We start from the raw sequence: 23094 nt of genomic DNA, 5'->3' as shown, positions 1-23094 counted from the left end.
AAACTATGAACCTGGGCTTTACAACTGTGTACATTTGACTGCAGGCTGTAAAACTGTAAAAAATAAAATGGTCCATAACTTTTTGTGGAATGTGTACACATGCAAGGGCCCAACATTAGTTTTCCGTCACCGGAAATGGTACTGCTGGTGAAAAAGTTTGCAGTTTCTGTGAACTGAGTCTGTACCAACTTACTGTGTGCATACACATATTCACACATGCATTCACAAAATAATTTCATGCACACACATACCCACACACACAGACAACTGAGAGCATCAAATTCATTTATATATTCACAATCCACAAAAGAAAAAAAGAAAAAGAAAACAAGCATAATTATTACAACACCGTTGGCAAGAAGCGCTTGCATTCAAACATACATACATACATACCAAGCCCACCCTCCATGACAAAATAACCAGCATTTTCTTTTTCTCAGCCATACATTTTATGATACAAGGTAATGCACCACATGCATCTTCTGAATGAAAGTACACGTGACTGATATGTGGATAATGACCCAGTTTGTCAACCTCCAGACCTCATCCCCCACTTGAATATCCACTCACACACACATGTTTGTTCACATGCATGAACACTGATTGTTTTTTCCCTCCACGGCAGAGTGGTCCCCGATCCGCCCTTCTTGTCTAATATCACATAACAGTGAAAAGTGAAACTGAAGAACAATTGGACACACACACACACACTCTCTTTCATACTTTCCTCTGCCCGCACTACTGAAGAACAATTGGACACACACAAACATACACTCACTCTCTCTTTTTCATACTTTGCCTGCACTACTGAAGAACAATTGGACACACACACATACACACACACGCTCTCTCTCTTTTTCATACTTTACCCGCACTATTGAAGAACAATTGGACACACACACACACGCTCTCTCTCTTTCATACTTTACCCGCACTACTGAAGAACAATTGGACACACACACACACTCTCTCTCTTTTTCATACTTTGCCTGCACTACTGAAGAACAATTGGACACACACACACACTCTCTCTCTTTTTCATACTTTGCCTGCACTACTGAAGAACAATTGGACACACACACACACACTCTTTTATAACTAAGTTCAACAAAGATGTCAGATGCATATGTGGAGAACATATATCTAACAACCATATAATATTCGAATGTCAGAATCTAAAATTTTTTTTTGCCAGACTTCACCAAAAGTTCTTTTGAATGTGTTGTTAACAATTTCAATATGTTATTTGCTGTTGCAGGAGGTTTGCTGCGTAGTCCAATAGGACATTTGTTATAGTTGTTTGATGTTGGCGTTTATAATGTTTCCATTTTCCCTAGCGTTGTCTCTCCCTATTCACCCTCCACACATACACACACTTTTACCCCCCACCCCCCTCCACAACCCCTACCCCCACGGTTTTTGTTTTTGTTTTGTTTGTTTTTTTTCCGTCTAATATCACTTCAAGTGGAAAGACGTTAAACTGAAGACGAACACACACTCTGTTTCTCTTTCATCCTTTCCTCTGCCCCCACTACTGAAGAACAATCGGACACACACACACACACACTCTCTTTTTCATACTTTACCCGCACTACTGAAGAACAACTGGACACACACACACACACACACACACGCACACACACACTCTCTCTCTCTCTCTGTCTCTCTTTCATACTTTCCTCTGCCCCCACTACCCTATCCTTCCCACAAACGTACAAAAAAAAAGGAAGAAAATCATAAACAAAACAGAGCTTGCATGAGCCAAACAAGCCACTTCTGCGGGGAAAAAAACAAGCAAAAACAAACAAAAGCCCAAATCAGAAAACAACCAAACAAATAACCCTGTATGACCCTTTCCAAATAGCTGGAAAAGAGACTGAGAGAAAGTGTACTGTAAAATTTTTCAAGAATTGCACTGCTCAAGAATACATTGCATCAAAACATGCAGTCTCTTCAAATAACCGATCAGAAGTCTGCATGTTTCATACATATTCAATTGGTTGATAAATGTGGATGAATTTCAATGTTAACGCCCTTTTTTTTTTCTCCTGTACATAACATAAAGACAGTCACTATGGGCATGCTTTTTCATGAGACATGTTTTGTGATATGTTTTTTGAGACAAAATGTTTTTGGACATGATTTCTTGTTGAAAGATGAAATAAACTGACATGAAAGCAAATTATTTTCAAACAAATCATCAATTAATGGACAAACTAGCAAATAACAAATTTCTTGAAAATATCAAAAAGAACTTGGAGCACTAAATAGAAAAGATAAAATAAATTGACATGAAAGCATATAATTTTCAAAAAAATCATCAATTAATGGACAAACAAGCAAATAAAAAAAAAATTCTTGAAAACATCGAAAAGAATTGGGAGCACTGAATATATGATTTGCCCAAACTCCCAAGACAGCGTAATTGTGTAATCGGTATCAGCTGCTTTCATTCTCATTGAGAACCAGACTAGAGAAATACAGACTGGCCACTCACACTCACACATTCATACCCACATTCACACACACCCATGAACACTCCAGAACATGAATAGTCCAAAAGGAAAGAGATCTAGACAAATGAAATATCACGATAGCCATGTACAAATTGAAAATCTTACGAGTCCCTTGATTTGGGATTCCTTAATTTCGCTCCACTATGTTTGGACCACCACTCCACAAAAGATCATGATTTGACCAGCAAAAAATATATATTTCTGTTTAATTAAGCAACTCCCTGGTCAGCGGGATTGCTGCAGTATTCTTTAAGCATACACACACAGTTCATGTTGTCAGCGTGAAACAATCTCCATAAATGGCTTCACCATCAGCCTGTCGATGGTGACACGAGTCAGTTCTGTTTGCCCAGCTCTCGGGCTTTGAGAGTAGCTGCCTCCACAGCGTCGATCAAGGTGCTGCGGAAACCATTCTTTTCCAGCACATGAATGGCGCTGATGGTTGTGCCGCCCGGGGAGCACACTTCGTCCTTCAGCTGCCCTGGGTGCTTGCCTGTCTCCACCACCATCTTTGCTGCTCCCTGAACACACACAAAGGCAGACAGGAATTTTAGAAAATGTCACCATTTTTCTTTTCTTTCTTTCTTTCTTTCGTGTTTCTGTCCATCATCATTTACACTGTTCTCAGTGGCATTGCTCCTACACTGCTCATTCTGATTCCCCCATACACGGCCACACCCTGGTTCGTCTGTCACAGTTCCAGCGTTGGCACAAAGTCCACATGCTGATAATTGCCCCAATGATCACCAAAATGCACTTCTTATCAGAGCATGAATAATCATTATAGTGCTTAATAAAGAATGCATGATTATATTGTAATAGCTCTAAACAGAGCATGCATGATTACATTAGCTCTTAACAGAGCATGAACGATTATATTTGCTCTTAACACAGCATGCATGATTGCATAATAATAGCTCATAACACAGCATGCATGATTGTATTGAAATAGCTCTAAACACAGCATGCGTGTTAATATTTTAAAAGCTTTTAACACAGCATGCATGATTGTATTATAATAGCTCTTATCAGAGCAATAATGATTTTAATAGCTCTTATGAGACCATGCATGATCATATAGTAGCTCTTATCAGAGCATGCATGATGATGATTGTATTATAGCTCTTATCAAAGCATGCATGATTGTGTTATAATGGCTATTATCAGAGCATGTGCAGTTGTGTTAATAGCTCATAACAGAGCATGAATGACTGTAAAAAAATGAATTATACTAGCTCAAAACATGCTTGACTGTATTGTAATAACTTTGTTCAGAGCATAAATGATTACATTTATAACCTCTTATCAGAGCATGCATGATAGTATTTTAAAAGCTCTTATAGGAGCGTACATGAATGTATTATGACAGCTCTTATCAGAGCATCCCTGATAGTTTTTGAAGGTTTACTGAAAACTCCAATAACAGAAAACAACCAATGTGTCTGTCCTGACCAGGACCAACACCATCTCCCATGTTTTCTCTCTTTCTCTCTACATGCACACGCACACACACTCGCACACGCACACACACTCGCACATGCACACACACTCGCACACGCACACACACGCCTTTGAACTTCAACTGCTCCAAGACAAAAACAACAGTTGATAATCAATGTATTCTGTTTTTGTCACCTTCGCTCCCGGACAAAAGCAATGCTCAATAAGTACAGCCTGTGACCAGTGTCACAGATGTACCTGAGAAGAACCCCCCCTCCCCCCCCATCCCCCCAAAAACAAACAAACGAAAAAAAACATATCAAGGTCATATCAATATTTCACAGATCACATGAACTGGGGGAAAAAAAACAACAACCACACAGACACACACACAAAAAAGAACCCACAAAAAAACACAAAACAAATACAGTGTCACAGTCACAGATGCTTCTGACAAAGCAAGCGTGTGCCCCCCCCCCCCATCAAATTTGACAGTTGGGATCCTGGGGCAAAATATCTGGGAGGTCAGGTCATTATGAGTGTCCACAACAGTGACCTGTCATCCTTCCAAGATCACATGGAACGATAATATTCAGAAGATGCTGCTGATATACATGTAGTGGTAAAACCTGATCAGATTGTCAATCTCCGGGATCACGAGTTCAAAACTGCTGACCCCAAATACGACAGGAAGTGTTATGTTGTGCTGTATTGGATTACACTGTGTTGCATTGTATTATATTGTATTGTACTGTATTGTATCATATTGTACTGTACTGTACTGTACTATATTGTACTTCAGTCAAAGCAGATTCATGTGTGGAATGTGGGCAGTTCACCCAGGGGATAGCACATCCCATATCCTGGCACCAACTTGTATTTAAAAAAAAAAAAATTTCTATACATGTGTTTTCTATCAAAATGGGTTTTTCTACAGTATTTTAGCACGGATATCCCTCTTGCTGTCATGGGTTCTTTTTTATGAAAGACTAGCAGTAGTACCCAGACCACCTAACAAGGTCTTGTGAAGCATGGCAGTGAAAATCCTGATCTGTGCAGGAATCGAACCAGTGAATACTTGTGTCCTAGTCAGGTACACTGCTACTTGGCCACCACTCCATTGGGGCAAATGTTTCAAACAGATGGAAATGCTTTACTCGTTTTACTGCAAAGATTATAAGACAATCATACAGGAAATAGAGACACACACTTAAGTCTTAAATATGGCATCAATGCCAGCTGGAAGGAAGAACTAACTAGTTTTGGTTTGCATGTCTCATTATCAATCTTTTTTTTTTCTTCTTTACTTTCTGTGTGTGTGTGTGTGTGTGTGTGTGTGTGTGTGTGTGTGTGTGTGTGTGTGTGTGAGCAAGTGTATACATGTATGTACATTTGTACACACTCGTAAGTGTACATATGAACAATGACAGTCATTTAATTCAGACAACACAATACATACAGAAATGACTGACACACAAAGAAAGGGAACCAAATACACTCAACAACCAGCCGTCTCCATGTCTGCATGCATGCATGTCTTAAAAAAAAAAAAAAAAGTTCAGGCAGCTGACTGCACACACTGAAGTTTTCTCTCTCTTGCAAATACCTCCCCCTCCTCCCTCCCCTTCTCTCTCACAGTGAGTGCGTGCAGGAATACTCCCCCCCCCCCCCCCCCCTACACTTGAACTGGCGTGAACCCTAGTGTATTGACCACACCAGCCTGCAGCAATCCTTCATGCCTGTGGGATGATGAAACACCCCAGCAATGCTCAACAGTGAGGGAGGGGGGCGGGGCAGAGGGTTAGACGGGGATGGGGGTATAAGCTTTTCCAGATGCCTACAATGTTGAACTCTAGAAAAAAAATAAGGTTTTAAGTTAATCAGTGGCAGCTTTCAACCAGATGATGAAATACCCCGTCTGCATAGGCGGCACTATCCAAATTGTGGTGCACACATCTTTCTGACTGCTGACACTTGGGTGATGCAATGTCTGGTAACCATGGCTCAGAAGAGCTCTCCAACTGGATGATGCAATGATCAGAAACCTTGTTTACTTGCACCAATACTGTCTGTGCCCTGTGTGTGTATGCATGTGTGGGGAGGGGGGAGAGGCAGGAATGTTTATATGTATACATGTGTGTATCAATGTGTGTTTAAAAATGTATGTATTGTGTTCGTGTGTGTGTGTGTAGTTTTCTTGGTACATTATGGTGTGTATGTTTAACACTGCGACCAATGTAAAGTGTTATGTATAATAGTATGTGTTTTGTAAAGCATCTACAGCAGTTTTCTGGATAGACTGCTGAATAAATGCCCATTATTTCCATCATGTTTACTTGCACCTACACAGTCTGCAATGCTTACTTGCACTAAGCAGTCTCTGCCATGCATCTACAGTCTCTACCATGTTCACTTGCACAGGTCTACAAAGTCTCTGCCATATTTACTTGCACCTACAGACACTGCCACTTGCACCTACAGACACTGCCATGATTACTTGCACCTACAGACACTGCCACTTGCACCTACAGATACTGTCACTTGCACCTACACACACTGCCATGATTACTTGCACCTACAGACACTGCCACTTGCACCTACACACACGATTACTTGCACCTACAGACTCTGCCATGATTACTTGCACCTACAGACACTGCCACTTGCACCTACAGACACTGCCACTTGCACCTACAGACACTGCCACTTGCACCTACAGACACTGCCATGTTTACTTGCACCTACAGACACTGCCACGTGCACCTACAGACACTGCCACTTGCACCTACAGACACTGCCATGATTACTTGCACCTACAGACACTGCCATGATTACTTGCACCTACAGACACTGCCACGTGCACCTACAGACACTGCCACTTGCACCTACAGACACTGCCATGATTACTTGCATCTACAGACACTGCCACTTGCACCTACAGACACTGCCACGTGCACCTACAGATGCTGCCACTTGCACCTACAGACACTGCCACGTGCACCTACAGACACTGCCACTTGCACCTACAGACACTGCCACATGCACCTACAGATGCTGCCACTTGCACCTACAGACACTGCCACTTGCACCTACAGACACTGCCATGTTTACTTGCACCTACAGACGCTGCCATGTTCACTTGCATCAAAACAGTCTTTACAATGTTTACTTATACCTACATAGTCTCTGCCATGTTTACTTGTACCAACAGTCTTTGCCATGTTCACTTGCATCTACAGAGACTGTGCCATGTACACGTGCACCTACACAGACTGTGCCATGTTTATCTATGCCTACACACACTTTGCCATGTTCACTTGCACCTACAGACTCTGCAATGTTTACTTGCACCTAAACACACTCTGCCACGTTTACTTTCACCCACACACACTCTGTCATGTTTACATGCACCTACACACACTCTGCCATGTTCACTTTCACCCACACACACTCTGCCATGTTCACTTTCACCTACACACACTCTGCCATGTTCGCTTTCACCCACACACACTCTGCCATGTTCACTTTCACCCACACACACTCTGCCATGTTCACTTTCACCCACACACACTCTGCCATGTTCACTTTCACCTACACACACTCTGCCATGTTCACTTTCACCTACACACACTCTGCCATGTTCACTTTCACCTACAGACTCTGCCATTTTCACTTGCATCTACAGATTCTGCAATGTTTACTTTCACCTACAGACTCTGCAATGCTTACTTGCATCTAAACACACTCTGCCATGTTTACTTTCACCTACAGACTATGCAATGTTCACTCATTTTCACTTGCACCTACAGACTCTGCAATGTTCACTTGCACTTACACACCCTCTGCCATGTTTACTTTCACCTACACACACTCTGCCATGTTTACTTTCACCTGCAAATACTCTGCCATGTTCACTTTCACCTACACACACTCTGCCATGTTTACATGCACCTACACACTCTCTGCCATGTTTACTTTCACCTACAAATACTCTGGCATGTTCACTTTCACCTACACACACTCTGCAATGTTTACATGCACCTACACACACTCTGCCATTTTCACTTGCACCTACAGACTCTGCAATGTTCACTCATTTTCACTTGCACCTACAGACTCTGCAATGTTCACTTGCACTTACACACCCTCTGCCATGTTTACTTTCACCTACACACACTCTGTCATGTTCACCTGCACCTACAGACTGCAATGTTTACTTTCACCTACACACACTCTGTCATGTTCACCTGCACCTACAGACTGCAATGTTTACTTTCACCTACACACACTCTGTCATGTTCACCTGCACCTACAGACTGCAATGTTTACTTGCACCTACACACCCTCTGCCATGTTCACTTGCACCTACTGACTCTGCCATGTTTACATGCACCTACAGACTCTGCCATGTTCACTTGCACCTGCACACACTCTGCCATGTTCACTTGCACCTATACACCCTCTGCCATGTTCACTTGCACCTACACACACTCTGCCATGTTCACTTGCACCTACAGACTCTGCCATGTTCACTTGCACCTACACACACTCTGCCATGTTCACTTGCACCAACAGACTCTGCCATGTTCACTTGCACCTACACACCCTCTGCCATGTTCACGTGCACCTACAGACTCTGCAATGTTCACTCGCACTTACACACCCTCTGCCATGTTTACTTTCACCTACACACACTCTGTCATGTTCACCTGCACCTACAGACTGCAATGTTTACTTTCACCTACACAAACTCTGTCATGTTCACCTGCACCTACAGACTGCAATGTTTACTTGCACCTACACACCCTCTGCCATGTTCACTTGCACCTACACACACTCTGCCATGTTCACTTGCACCTACTGACTCTGCCATGTTTACTTGCACCTACACACACTCTGCCATGTTCACTTGCACCTACAGACTCTGCCATGTTCACTTGCACCTGCACACACTCTGCCATGTTTACTTGCACCATCAGTCTCTGCCATGATTACTTGCATCAAAACATTTTTTCCAATGTTTACTTATACCTACACAGTCTCTGCCATCTTTACTTGCACCTACAGACTCTGCCTCATCACTTGCACCTAAAGTCTATACCATGTTCACTTGCACCTACCGTCTCTGCTATGTTTACTTGCATCAACATAGTTTCTGCCATCTTTCCTTGCATCAACACAGTCTTTCTTCTTCCCAATCTTTCTTCTTCCATCTCTGTCTCTCATGCACACACAACCACATGTATGGGCATATGTATACAAGCATAAGTACATGTGTGCCTTCTTTCTCAGTGTTCTCACTTATCAAAGTTGTGAAGAGAAGTAAAGACCCCAAAGTTGTGAAGAGAAGTAAAGACCCCCACCTCTGCAGCAGCTGACTACACAGACAAAACACACATGCATTCACACATTCTCTCCCCACCCCTCTTCCTCTATCACTCTCTCTCTCTAAAACTCTGAAGGACTGACATGCTCATTTTCCAATCACACACATTCATATGAACACACAAGCCCACACACACGCACACACACCTACACACTTACACATACACACACACACACGCGCAGAACAACCTGCTGACTCACCAAAAGGGTCTGGGCAGCCAGCTTGATTGCCATGTCACGGGGCATGCCCATCTTTACACCACCATCAGCCATGGCCTCAATGGCTGTGAAGGCCTGAAACATGTGCACACAGCCGCCACCACATCAATGCTACATTTCATCTACTGCTTGAATAACTTTGTAGGCTTGATGATAACCATAGAAAAGAGAAGAGAGAAAAAAATGTTGTAAACCATAATATACACGAAATGTGTGAATCAGCAGAAAACAGACAGAAGAGCAGAAGTAATAATGGCAAAAATGAACAACAACAAACTTGTAATGTGTTCTTTCATTAATAGACAGCTGCTCAGCCAGTGAAGGGACTTGAAAAGAGGTACAGTAAGTAAGTGGAATGATGAAGCTTCCATGCAAAAGACCAGCCTGATGGAAGTTTATTTTGTAGCTGAGTAACAATGCACATATGGAGAGCCAGAAAGGCACAGCATCCATCACAGCTGGACAGAACAAAGGCACTGAAGAGGGGTTGGCAGCTGGAGCTGAAAGAGACAGCTGGACCAAACTGGTGCATTTCAATACACAAAGAGGAAAACAGTTTTGAAACAAGCATACTGAAGGGCACACCAGAACTAATCAAATAATGTACCCTAAACTTCTCATTGATGAACTAAATGTTCATCATGTGAACATACTTGTAGGCTGCTGGTTTCTGAGGAAATTAATGCAAGATATAAGTTTTCGAAGTTTAATCAATTCTGCACAATTCTGACCACTAAACTCCATCTTAAGAGAGTATCAGTATAATTTTACGGCAAGAAGCATGGTAAAAATCATCCACTGCTTGAATAATGTTGCCTTTCTAAACTAAGTCTCTAAAACTAATGTTTTGAATTTACACTCAGTTACAGATAGACAACAAAGGTTACAGTCTAACACAAACCATCACAGCACAGTAGTGTACATGTGTGTATTATCAACAACAGGAAGATTGCAGCAAAATCTCTGTCAGAAAGAAAGATAACCACTGTCTGTAGAAAGACAGAATACCACTGTGTCAGAACCACAGAATACCACTGTCAGTCAGCAACAGAATACCACGGTCTGTCAGAACCACAGAATACCACTGTATGTTACAGACACAGAATACCACGGTCTGTCAGAACTACAGAATACCACTGTATGTTATAGACACAGAATACCACTGTCTGTCCGAACCACAGAATACCACTGTCTGTCAGCAACAGAATACCACGGTCTGTCAGAACAACAGAATACCACTGTCTGTCAAAAACACAAAATATTACTGTCTGATTTGGGGGCCTCAGCCAGTTCCTTTGAGAGCTGGACTGACAACTCCTAAAATTTCCTGAGCAACATTGCAGATATCTGTATTTTGTGGATCCTACTCATGCTGGCATCAGGAATAACATGAAAAAGAACGAGTCCTGTCCAATCATGTTGTCAAAAAACCAAGATCAGATCATATCTCAATAGCATCATCCTCAATATTGTCATCAATGACCATAAGGAAAAACTGCTTAAAGATCACTACTCTCTTCTTTTTCTTCGTTCGTGAGTTGCAACTCCCACGTTCACTCGCATGTACACGAGTAGGCTTTTACGTGTATGGCTATTTTTTACCCCGCCATGTAGGCAGCCATACTCTGTTTTTGAGGGTGATCACTACTCTGATGGTGACGCCACAAAGGTTTCACTTTCATGTACAGTGGTTTGAGTCAAGAACTTACAGCACGATGATTCACAGTGTTGCTGGAGAGAGACAGTATGACCAAAATATGTGTAAACTTAATGTAACATACAGAGAAGAGGAAGAAGACAGAGAGAAAAAAAAAAAGCTGTAACCTCAATACAGCTTCCCATTCACTCTCATTTGTTTTGTGTTGAGTTCTTCCAATTTTGTTGCTGAAGGAACATACTCTCCAGACCAAAGGATGTGTAAACTCCATCACACACACACACACACACACACACACAAAAGAAGAGAACCCCCTCTCCCCACCCCTCTCCCACCCCTCCGTCGCCCCCATAAGTTGTCAAATACTCACATAGGCAGGGCCTGACCCGCTCAGCCCTGTGACAGCGTCCAGAATCTTCTCAGTGCCCTGTTCGCACAGCCCCACGCTCTCCCACAGCTTGGTGACCAGATCCCGGTCACGCGGCTTGGCCGCTGAGCCACAGGCCACTACAGTGGCCCCTGCCTGCACCAGGCATGGCGTGTTGGGCATCAGGCGGATCACCCGAGTCCCAGACGGCAGCAACTGAGAAGGGGACAGTGGGGAAAGTGAAGATGTGTACATTCCATAGATTTCTTCATTTCTAAAATTTATTTAATCAACCCTCCTGCAGTCATTCCTGCCACAGCCAAACACTAGGAGTGAGTTTCTCTGTGAAATATGTGAATGTAAGAGGGTTAATAATGACAGTAAAAATGTCCAGGCAAATCGAAATGTTCACATCTGAAAACGTTTCAATACTATAATACAAGTACTTCCATAATAAACACTGAATTTCACTGAATAATTTCATAATATACAATGAGCGCAATCACAACTAAAAAATGTATGACACCATTTCTATGCCCTGATCTGATTAAGGATTGACAACTGGGAGGTTGCCCATTCAAAGCACATAAGAAAGAAAACACTTCATACTGTAAGTGGATGCTGTCCATCAGTACCATTTATCACACAATTACTCATGTGCTGTGGGTCAAACAAGACACCAAGTCTAACAGCTAAAGTGACAACTATCAACCACTTTATAAATGTGCTTTCCAGAGTCTACTGCTTAAATATCCTGAAGAAAACAATACAAAACAAAAAAAAATCAGCTGTATGTATCTGATACCTGAGGTGTAGAAGAGTCTTAGACATCATGAAGAAATCAAAGATTACAACCCTGTCATTATCTCCAGGGCATCATTCCTATCATCCTCATCCTGATCACTTATGAACAATTATCTCACATTCGATGGTCAGTGGATCTGCCAGCAATGCTGTTTTGTAAACCCCAGTTCTTTACCATATCCAAGTCTGTGGTGAGTCAATGTTGATGTCTTCAGTTTTAGCTGATTCATGGTGACTATCCTTGAAGAGGGACATGGTGACTATATGAGTAAAATATCCAATCCAGAGGAAGATGGCAGAATGGTTAAGATGCTTATCTGCCAATACAGTATCTGTGAGGGTCTGAGTTCAAATCCCAGTCTCACCTTTTTTCCAAAATTTGACAGGAAAATCAATATAGTAATTAGTATACAGTCATTTGGATGAGACAATAAACTGACGTCCTGCGTGCAGCACACTTGGCACCTTCATAAAGAACCCATGACAACACGTGTTGTCCTCTGGCAAAATTCTGCCAAAGAAATCCACCCTGACAGGAACACAAACATGCATGCACTCAAGGCTTAGGCACACTGGGTTTGGCTGCTGTCAGGCACCTGCTGTAGCACATGATGGATTTGTCCAAATGCAGTGACACCTCCTCGAAAAAAGTGAAACAGAAACTCCAGAGGGGACCCTGTGACGCCTCCTTGAAAAACTGAAACAGAAACTCCAGAGGGGACCCTGTGACACCTCCTTGAAAAACTGAAACAGAAACTCCAGAGGGGACCCTGTGACACCTCCTTGAAAAAAACAACTGAAAACAGAAACTCCAGAGAGCACCCCCGTGACACCTCCTTGAAAAACTGAAACAGAAACTCCAGAGGGGACACTGACTGGCTCACCGACCAAGAAAGTCATGGCTAACGGTCATTTTGTCGACCAAGCAGTTAGCGAATTACAGGCATTAGCATGTGTCTTTGCAACCAACCTCCTGGGGCAAACTGACTGAAAACAAGCACAACTGATGGTCACAGAAGTGACTCCATTTCAGTGCAAACTCTCCCTGCTTGATAACCTCATTCAATATATTGCCAGACACCACTGATAAGCTTCCTGTGCACTGCTGGTTGTGGGCAAAGTGAACCTGGAGTGGATGAATGGAATGACCACAATGACAATCAGTGTGAGAAAAGAAAGCATGGAAGATTTCTCTGCTTAATTAACACAAAAATCAACAAAGGAAAAACACACACATGCACCAAGACACAAACCACAACAAGAACAATCAACAACAATAACAATATACCTGTTCTATCGTGGACAGCGGGATGCCAGCCGCGATGGACACAACCAGATTGTTTTGTGAGACAGCTGAGGAGACTTCCTCCAGCACTGGCCGCATGACATTTGGCTTGACCGACAGCACCACCATGTCACTGCGGCTGACCACTTCACGGTTGTCTTTGGCAATGTTCACCCCAAGTTCCTGCAATTGTAGTCTATTTTATTTAGTAATTAATTAACAGGGTACAGTTCTATATATTGGTATACATGTATATAGTAAATATAAACATATCTAAAAAAAACAACAACAACAATACATATATCTTTGGACGAGTTGATAAACCAAGGTCATTTGTGTGCAGCATATGCTTATTGTACACAAAAGAGCCCACAGCAACAAGAAGGCTGTTCCTGTCAAAATTCTGTAGATAACTCCACTTAGATAGGAACAAATAAACTTGTAGTAGTTGTAGGCAGATGAAAATAAAAAATGATACGTGGCACTTTCACAAAGAGAAATCTGTTGTGGTGAAAGCTAAAAAATAGTAATACAATATGGGTATACATATATATAAATATATATATACACAGAGAGAGAGAGAGAGAGAGAGAGAGAGAGAGAACACTGAACACTGAAATGTTTAATCATGTCATTAGCTGAAAAGCTCTGGTGACATAGTAGATACTAATCAGAACAAAATGGTGCAAAATAGATGAAATGGAACAGAAAGGAAAAAACCAAAAAAAACAAAAACAGAATTGAAACAACATAAACTAATTAGAGATCTGCGACACTTTAGGACTTTGTCATTAGCTTAAAAGTACATGTGACAGGGGGTAATTTGCCTCTTTTTCAGTCGTTCGTCTCACTCCAAGGTTTGGACAGTACACAGAAAACAAAGTACAGATAAATCATATAATAAATATTCACGCATGTAACACTGACACACATCATATCAATACAAACCCATACTAATTTACATATAAATCATATAATAAATATATACACATGTAACATCAAAACCCATCATATCAATACGAACACATCAAATATTTACAATGTTGAGATTGACCATCCAAACATAGCCCTTCCTTTTTATCTATGTTTTTTTCCACATACAACCCATACTAATTTTAACTGATTGAGTATTTGGACTGATGATTGACGTTTTCCGTATATTTATTGCCTCAGATACTTATTTTGCAAGTGAAAGTATCATATCTTCATTTTCTGTTATCAGTATGCCGAACAAATCTTTTCTCTGCGCTGTAGCTATATTGAAAATGGTGCAGTTTTTTCATAATTGATTGAATCTTTTGCAGTTAAATACACATTGGGCAAGGAGATGCTACGTCTGAATCAAACCATCTTCTGTTGGCATTCACTGATTCAGTCCGAGTGCTCTCAATCTGAGCTTCGCAAAACAGATTTTATGCCATTTATTTGTTATAATCTTAATATACTTCTCTCTTTGAAATATTGATTTAAATGAATAGAACCATTTATACCTATCATTGCTCTCTATTTCTCCATGCCAGTTTTGATTGTAACATGCTGTAAGTCTATCTTAAATTCTGATACAAAACTGCTCTCGTGCCCTACTCCTTGGCACATCCAAACATGTTCCGTTAGTGTTTTCTTGATGTGGAATACCCAGTTCTGTTTGCCCTTCCCCTCTTGCAGTAGCAGCATCTCGTATGCTTGTCTACACAATCATAATGTTGGCAGTCTTGTTAGTTTGAGCCAGTATTTTATACATTTCACAATTGATCTAATATGCAATGGGTACCTGCCGGTTTTGCCATACATTATAGTGTTTGATGAGTGTAATGGGACACCAAGAAAGCACTTCACTGCAAATGTATGTACCTTTTCCATTTGGTAATTTAACATGAGTCCCCATGTTTCCGCTCCATAGTTCAAGGCTGGTTCAATTTGTCATATGTATCGAAAAGTTTCCAGAAAAGCTGTGCGTCAGTTGCACGCAGTCTCCTGAGTGATTTTATAATTTGGATAACATCTTTTTTCCTTCTTCTATTTGCTTCATCCCACACAGACGTCAAACTCAATTTTGTTGTGAATATATATATATATATATATATATATATATATATATACAGAGAGAGAGAGAGAGATTATGCATGTGTACATGTGTGTGTGTGTGTGTGTGTGTGTGTGTGTGTGTGTGTGTGTGTGTGTGTGTGTGTACACTACATAATTCTGTAAAACTCGGTGACTGTAAAGTTATTGGTACAGTGACAATACAGCTTCACACACACACACACATCTTATATATAACATATATAGATACAGATATTTCTAGATACAGATATATAGAATATGAGGCGACAGCATGAACATAACTGAAAAGTAAAGTCGTATTATGAAAAGGACACACATCAGAAAAGAAAGAAAAGACATATATATCCTGAAACACAGTATACTTGTGAACAAACTGAAATTGATGCAAAAATAAACCAACTGTTGACACTGTATAAGTATGAACAAAACAATTAAAACACTGAGCTGTTAGAGCCAACCATTTATACCAAGAGTAGACAATGCACACACACACACAAACACACACAATCTCTTGCTCTCTCTGTTCTTCCAAATTCTCAGTTGCATCTCCACTGTATCTCCTGATCTTAGATAAAAAGAAAATACTCAGTGCATACCTTGAAAGTTTCCCTCACTTGAGAACTTGGATCACTGATGGTGATGTTGTTTGGATGAACCAGACCTGTAGTGAAGATGGGGGTGTACAAAATTATTCAGAAATGAACCAGCAAACAGGCTTCATAATAAATAAATAATTGATCAACATTATTTAGTGACATCATCATCACCAACTTTTTCATCATCATCATCATCATTTCTAAAAAAATTACTATTGTTTATTTGTTATAATACTGATATCATGTTGTTTTTTCCAGTATACAATGGAAAACAAGAAAGAAAATAGTGACTGAAGGAAACGAACAATGAGAATCTAAGTTATAATGCATGTAATTGCAGCGTAAACTAATAGCACCTGCTAAGACTGCATCTGCCCCAAACACAATACATATTATGCACAAATCAAAAGTATGCCTATTTCAGTATTTGAAGACCAAAGCATTCAAGTGAATCAAGTAAAGCCTTTTTTTCTTACGCACATGGAGACATGTTTATTTGTTATAATACTGATATGTTGGTGGTTGTTTTTTTTACAGAATACAATAGAAAACAAGACAGAAAATAGTGATTGAAGGAAACAAACATAGTGATTGCATGGACAAGTAAATACATATTTAAAAAAACAAAACAAAACAAAACACACCAAATGATCACAGTAATTAAATGGATACAATGATAAGAAGCTAGCTCACACTCACAGTACATGTACTCATGACTCGTGTACAAAAAAAGATGCATACACTTTTGATCCACTGACAGACAGGCAGGCAGACAGGCCAATAAATATTTGACACACACACACACACACACACAGAGTAAACATGCATAATTGTATGCTTACAGTTACACTGATACTCTGATAGAACTTACTACATTACATTGTATCTCTCTCTCTCTCTATATATATATATATATATATATATGCATGTATACACTGACACAGAGATTATATTGTCTTTATTATTCTGGCATCTCAATTTAGAAAAAAATGTTTTCCTTTTCACAATGGTATGGTAGTCATAACCCCTTAATCACTGATACACAATACTTTGAAAAATCACGTGTAAAAAGTTAAGTGGAAAAAATTCTGACAACCTATTCTTTCTCTTGCATGCATCACACACACACACACACACACACATTATCAGAGTTTAGGTTTGGTTCAGGACACAATGGGTCATTTGGTTAATGGCCGATGACCAACATGAAATATATGCCCTATAACATGTATCTCAGCATGAGGGACCAAAACAAAATCTACCTGAACAATGTCATAGTGGAGGAAAATGAGTGCAGGTTTGTTCTATTTCACTGAACACCTAATCAAAGTTCAAAGTACAGATCTGACCCACAGTGATAATGAAAACAGGTGGCCAGGTGTTGATATGACCATCAGCACTGTGAAGATAAAGTGTAAATTAGGTATCAATAGAACCAGGACCTGACCTTTTTAAGTCTGACAAGTTGTGTAAAAGTCAAGGTCTAGATCATTGTCAGTCCTACATATAGCTGCCACCTCTCATTCTGATATGGATGTGTCCGAACGCAGTGACGCCTCCTTGAGCTACTGATCTCATTCTGACCTCTCATTCTGATAAGATCAGACAGCAAAAGGAAAATTTTCTGTTACTCAACCCTCATCTCACTTCTCTCCCACCACTCAATGATTCATAGCAGTTTGAATGTTTGAAATATTGAAAGCACACACTTTCATTTTCCATTATAAAGCTATGAGATAATGGAAATTAAATGCATACATTCAATCTGAAATGAGTAGAGTATATATATATATACTCATGCAACATGATGGTGGCGACTGTTGAGATGTAAGGCAAACAGACAGAAAAAGGAAAATATGCCTGTGGTATGTACAAACAGACCATAAAATCTATCATTAACATTGTATCTTTTATTCATAAATTATAAAATATGTTACAGTGTTTGACTAGGGCAGTACAGTTTGTCTAGTTTTAAGTTTTTAAAAAGTTTCATGCACAGGAACAGGCTTTCTGCCTGGAATCTCATCACTGAACTGAACTACATAGCTATGAGTATCACAGAATCAATACAGTGATTAAGTATTTTTATTTACCATCTAGCTCCCATTTGGTTTATCACAACCTTCATTAAAGATTTAAACTGCTGAAAGTCATCAAAATTATCAGAACTGCGATAAGTGTTGACACAAAACTCAACTGCGTACGAGTCAACCTAAGTTTAGTGTTTAGTCAGCCCTAGTTTTCAATCAGTGTCAGTGAAACTAGAGCACACCTTAACTTGGCTATCAAGTTCAAAACCCTGCCCCGAAAGTGACAACAGACCACTTAATTTAAAGGCTATAGAAATGTTTGAACAACACTCTGCACTGACAATGAAGTTGAAAGTTCGAATAACATACCGGACTTCACAAATCCTACCGACAGCGCACATGCCATTTTTCCTGCGCCTATAAACCCGACCTTTAGGTCGCTTGGTACTTCCACTGTAACTCCTGATGCCATAATGATATTTCAGGGATTTCAACAACGCGCTGAATCGTAGACTAATTAATCAGCAGAGTGCGACACCGGATTTTATATAATGCGACACGATACACCCTCGTGTCCAGCAAGCAGTCGACACGCATGCGCATACGCATACTGCCAGTTTTCAATCTTCTGCTGAAAGAGCTCGAACCAGCCGGCTCGATGAACGATTGACCACGCTGTTGAAAACAACGAAAACCATTATTTTACTGTAATTTTATTTCATAGGCCTTATACACGACAGAATTATGTCTGATGCTCTTCGTGACACATAATGATATCAATGAATTACTGACAAAAGAGACACAATTCCCTGATTATGATAATTATGTGAAACGTGCTCAGTTCTCAGTTTATCGAGATTGCTAGAAAAAGCCATGGGAACACACAACACGGAAGACAATCGTGATAATTATATGAAACACAGAAGCTGCCCTACAGACCCAGACAGATTTGAAAGGAAAAACAGAAGAAAAGAATGAATAGTTTTTCCAAAGTCAATCAACAAGTCAAAGCTGACGCAACTGCAATGAAATTGAAAGGCTTTTCGTTAAGCTTAAAGGCCCAGATAAGTTTGGTGAATCACATATATATCATAATCAGGCACTTATACGGTTCATTCTATTAATAAAGGGGTGTTCGTTGATCAGCTGGAAATGCGTGTACGTTTCCCAGAGGAAATGAAAACTGCTTGCCGTATCTTTTGAAAGCTTACTTGTCTTTTCAAATTCTTTTCGAACACGGCTAACTTGCAGTCTAGCAACATGTATGGTTGAGATATACAACTTTAACCCACCTGACCCGATGAAACTTCTTGCGATCGCTTGTGTCATTCTTCCTCCTCCGATAAATCCGACCATTTTGAGATTTTTGCATTTCACTTTCACGAAACAAAGCAACACTGTTGTTCGAAGCCGCTGACTGAAGCAGACGAAACAAACCTCACAGCTGATCGAGTGCAGAAAGCGCATGCGTCAATGCGGTTTGGTTCTCATTGGCTGACTTCTCTTCTCAGGGGAAAATCACGGCTCGCCGCATGTGGGTGGGAAGGAAACTTCCATGCGAACTGCATGTCAGCAAGCGCTGTTTTCCACACTGTATGGAACCCGACCCAGTTTTTCAGCTTTCTTTATCTCTCCACAGATGATTTCCCCTCCCCAGGCCGATCGATTCATTTCTTTAGCTAGTTCTCAATATTCCGACACAAAGCCTGATTTTTTCAAACATTCGCACGCTGGCACACGCGCACTCTGGTTTAGTCATTACACGAACTTCGTTATTATATGGGTGTTTTTGTTTGTTTGTTTGTCCCCCCCCCTCCCCCCACGGCCCCCTCCCTCCCCACTCCTTGTGGTATAAGGAGCTCTATGCTGTGTGTGTGTGTGTGTGTGCGCGCGCGTGCGTTCTGTTCTGTTCTTCCATCCATAAAGCAACCAACATCTGTGCACACTGGATACATTCATGTTTCCATAGTACTTTGTTTTGTAATAGACTAAATAAGCATATAAGAATGGTTTTTCATCTACTACTACTGTAGCAGTATCGTATGCTCCATGCAGTGGCGGCATCGCCTTTGCTCAGCAGCAGCTGGTATCACTGATTTAACAGTTGTGTGCAGTAAGGCCCACGTACATGCAGTGCCTGCTTTAATTACTTCTTGCATGTCTTAATTTTTACCGGTCACGGTGTGGCAGCTCAGTACAAAGACGCCGGAAGAGAGAGAGAATTGCAAATACCGAAACGTGGAAGCCATTGCACTCTTATGGTGCAGAAATTATTGTCCGGTTACTGACGATGTAATGTGCCAACGAAGTAGAAGTGAAACACTACCCACTGATCTAAAAACCTATTTTTAGATCAGAGCACATAGCACATGCACTTAAAACCTTCGTCCGTGCTGCGCGGCACCACAGGAAAGGTCAACGTTCGGTGGTGTGATTTACTCAACTGTGGGTCAAGGTCAAAGTCAGGGCTGAACAAGCCGGTGTAGCAATCTATTCGTACACACCATTCGTTGGTTTTCAGCCGCGGGGGGGGGGGGGGGGAGGGGGGAGAGTCAATCAAAGAGAAGATTTATCCCGGCCGGGTCTATCGGTCATAGACGCTATGATAACTCGTTACTAGGGTATTAGGGATACTATATACTGTCTATGGTCTGTCTTTGGAGACTAGCCAGGAATGACCATCAGGGATAAACGTCAGCTACAATCAGAACTTAACCGGACCCCCCTTCCCTGGATTTTAGACACCAACTGACCAATACCGCCCCACAACCCCCATAACGGATATGGGAGTCACAGTTCCAGGTTAAGCCGGCTTAAGTGGCTACTGGGGGTAAATTTGGCCCAACTAGAATAAATAGCCTACATGCTATCAAGGTAACCCCACACCCACCCCGGGCCCCCACGGCCGATTAATTTAATCATTTATGTTTATCTATCTATCTATCTATCTATCCATTCATTTATTTATTTGTTTCTTTTTGTATTTATATTATCCAATTGCTGTTGTTGTTGTCACGGTTTTTTCCACTTATTATTTTACTTTCTTGTTCGTATGTCCCTAACACAAACAGTCTTCCACCCCCTTCCCTCATTCCTGCCTTCTCACCCCCTGCCCCCCTTTCCCCTCACCCTTCCCTTTCACTGAGAGCCCTTTCTTTCCTTCACACACTCACACTGACAGTTCTACTCACCCTTCTTTGTTTTTTGTGTCCTTTTCTGTGACTTCATACTGAGCAAAAACCTAAAAAACAAAGTTTCCACCATAAATCTAGAGAAATGGTGTAGCAACTCATGTGAACTAGTGGGGGTGCGTCTCGAAAAACCTGACGGAATTCACAAAAGCATCGTGCTCATCAATGCCTATGTTCACCCAGGAACCTGCACAACAAAAGAGGATTGGGCCTTTTTAGAGGAAATAGAGAACGAACTTGGAGACTCAGTCATTATCTGTGGAGACCTCAATGCAAGATCGAAGCTATGGGACCAGCGGAACACCAACCCACAAGGACTCGCACTTGAAGGAATGATAGGGGAAATTCTTCTTAGCCCATTAACAACCACATCCCCAACTCGCCTTGGAACAAGACAAGGGGACAGTGACAGTGTGATTGACATCGCTCTAACATCTCCAAAATTCAGAGCAGAAATGAATGCAGAGACGCTTCCACACCAAGGCAGTGACCACCTCCCGGTAGTTTTCAGTCTACAGAAAATGTCAGATAAACGCTGCATGAAACCGCGTGATCCATTTCAGTATGAAACCAAAGAGACAACCGTCATCGAAAAATTAAGACGCAGAAGAAACAAAAACGGCACCGAACAGGATGCAAACTATTCAGCCCCCATGGTGGAATATCGCCACAGAGAGAGCCTGGATAGAAAAACATGCGGCTGTCAAACTTTGGCAAAAAGAAAGAACAAAACCATCTCCGGGCAAAGATATTGAAACAAAAATGAAAGAAAAAACTAAACAGTTTGAAACCATTGCTCAAGAGGCCACAAATGACAAGTGTAAACGGTTTTGCGAGGCACTCAGTTATGACTCAACATTGACAGAGTTCTGGCAATTTTATTGTCGCATGGAAGGGAAAACGTGCACAACAACAACCCCATTCATGGTAGACACTGACGGAACCAAGCTTAAGACAAACGAAGAAAAAGGATCCGCCCTGCTCAAACGTTTCATACAACAGAGCGATCAAAGAAACTTAGATGAGAAAAAGAAATATGTTGAGGAGTTAAACCAAACCCTTATGCAGACTGGACCTGATGATGACTTGACAATAGATGATCTAAATGAAGCAATAGCTAAATGCAAGAAAGAATCAGCCCCTGGCCCAGACAAAGTTCGCTACTCGGACATCAAGGAACTATCGGAAGAAGACAGAAGCAAACTTTTCAATCTATATCAAAACAGTTTCCACAATGGACATGTGCCGGAGGACTGGACACACAGCTTCTTAAAACCCATACCAAAACCAGGAAAGGACCATCATCAGGTAAGCGGCTACCGGATCCTAACCATGCAAAACATTGCTGGAAAGCTCATGGAACGCATGATAGCCAGGAAACTTGCAAGGGATCTTGAACACAGGCATATTCTCCCTTCAAATCAAGGTGGTTACAGAACAGACAAGTCCACATGGGAAAATGCAGCTGCTTTTGCATATGAGGTGTATGAAGGATTTCAAAGGAAAGAAGAAACACTAGCAGTAGCAATCGACCTTGAAG

At 41.1% G+C, this 23094-nt stretch overlaps 1 protein-coding gene across 2 annotated transcripts; it reads right to left on the bottom strand.

The window, feature by feature from the left end:
• Positions 1–276: 276 nt before the first annotated feature.
• On the bottom strand, positions 277–19828 carry LOC143291151 (pyrroline-5-carboxylate reductase 3-like). 2 transcript variants are annotated; one of them, XM_076600830.1, is made up of 6 exons: positions 19656–19828; positions 16334–16398; positions 13677–13856; positions 11588–11800; positions 9543–9635; positions 277–3037 (listed from the first exon to the last, which is right to left on the bottom strand). In XM_076600830.1, the coding sequence occupies exons 1-6, from the start codon at positions 19717–19719 to the stop codon at positions 2852–2854; spliced, it is 801 nt and encodes a 266-aa protein (XP_076456945.1). In that variant the 5' UTR covers positions 19720–19828; the 3' UTR covers positions 277–2851. The 2 variants fall into 2 exon arrangements, with proteins under 2 accessions (XP_076456945.1, XP_076456946.1); XM_076600831.1 differs by lacking the exon at positions 19656–19828 and adding an exon at positions 18733–18946.
• Positions 19829–23094: the final 3266 nt, after the last annotated feature.

This window comes from Babylonia areolata, chromosome 16 (genome assembly GCF_041734735.1).
Source record: "Babylonia areolata isolate BAREFJ2019XMU chromosome 16, ASM4173473v1, whole genome shotgun sequence".
Lineage (NCBI taxonomy): Eukaryota > Metazoa > Mollusca > Gastropoda > Neogastropoda > Buccinidae > Babylonia > Babylonia areolata.
Note: the sequence above shows the minus strand (reverse complement) of the source record. Positions and strands in the feature narration are given on the sequence as shown.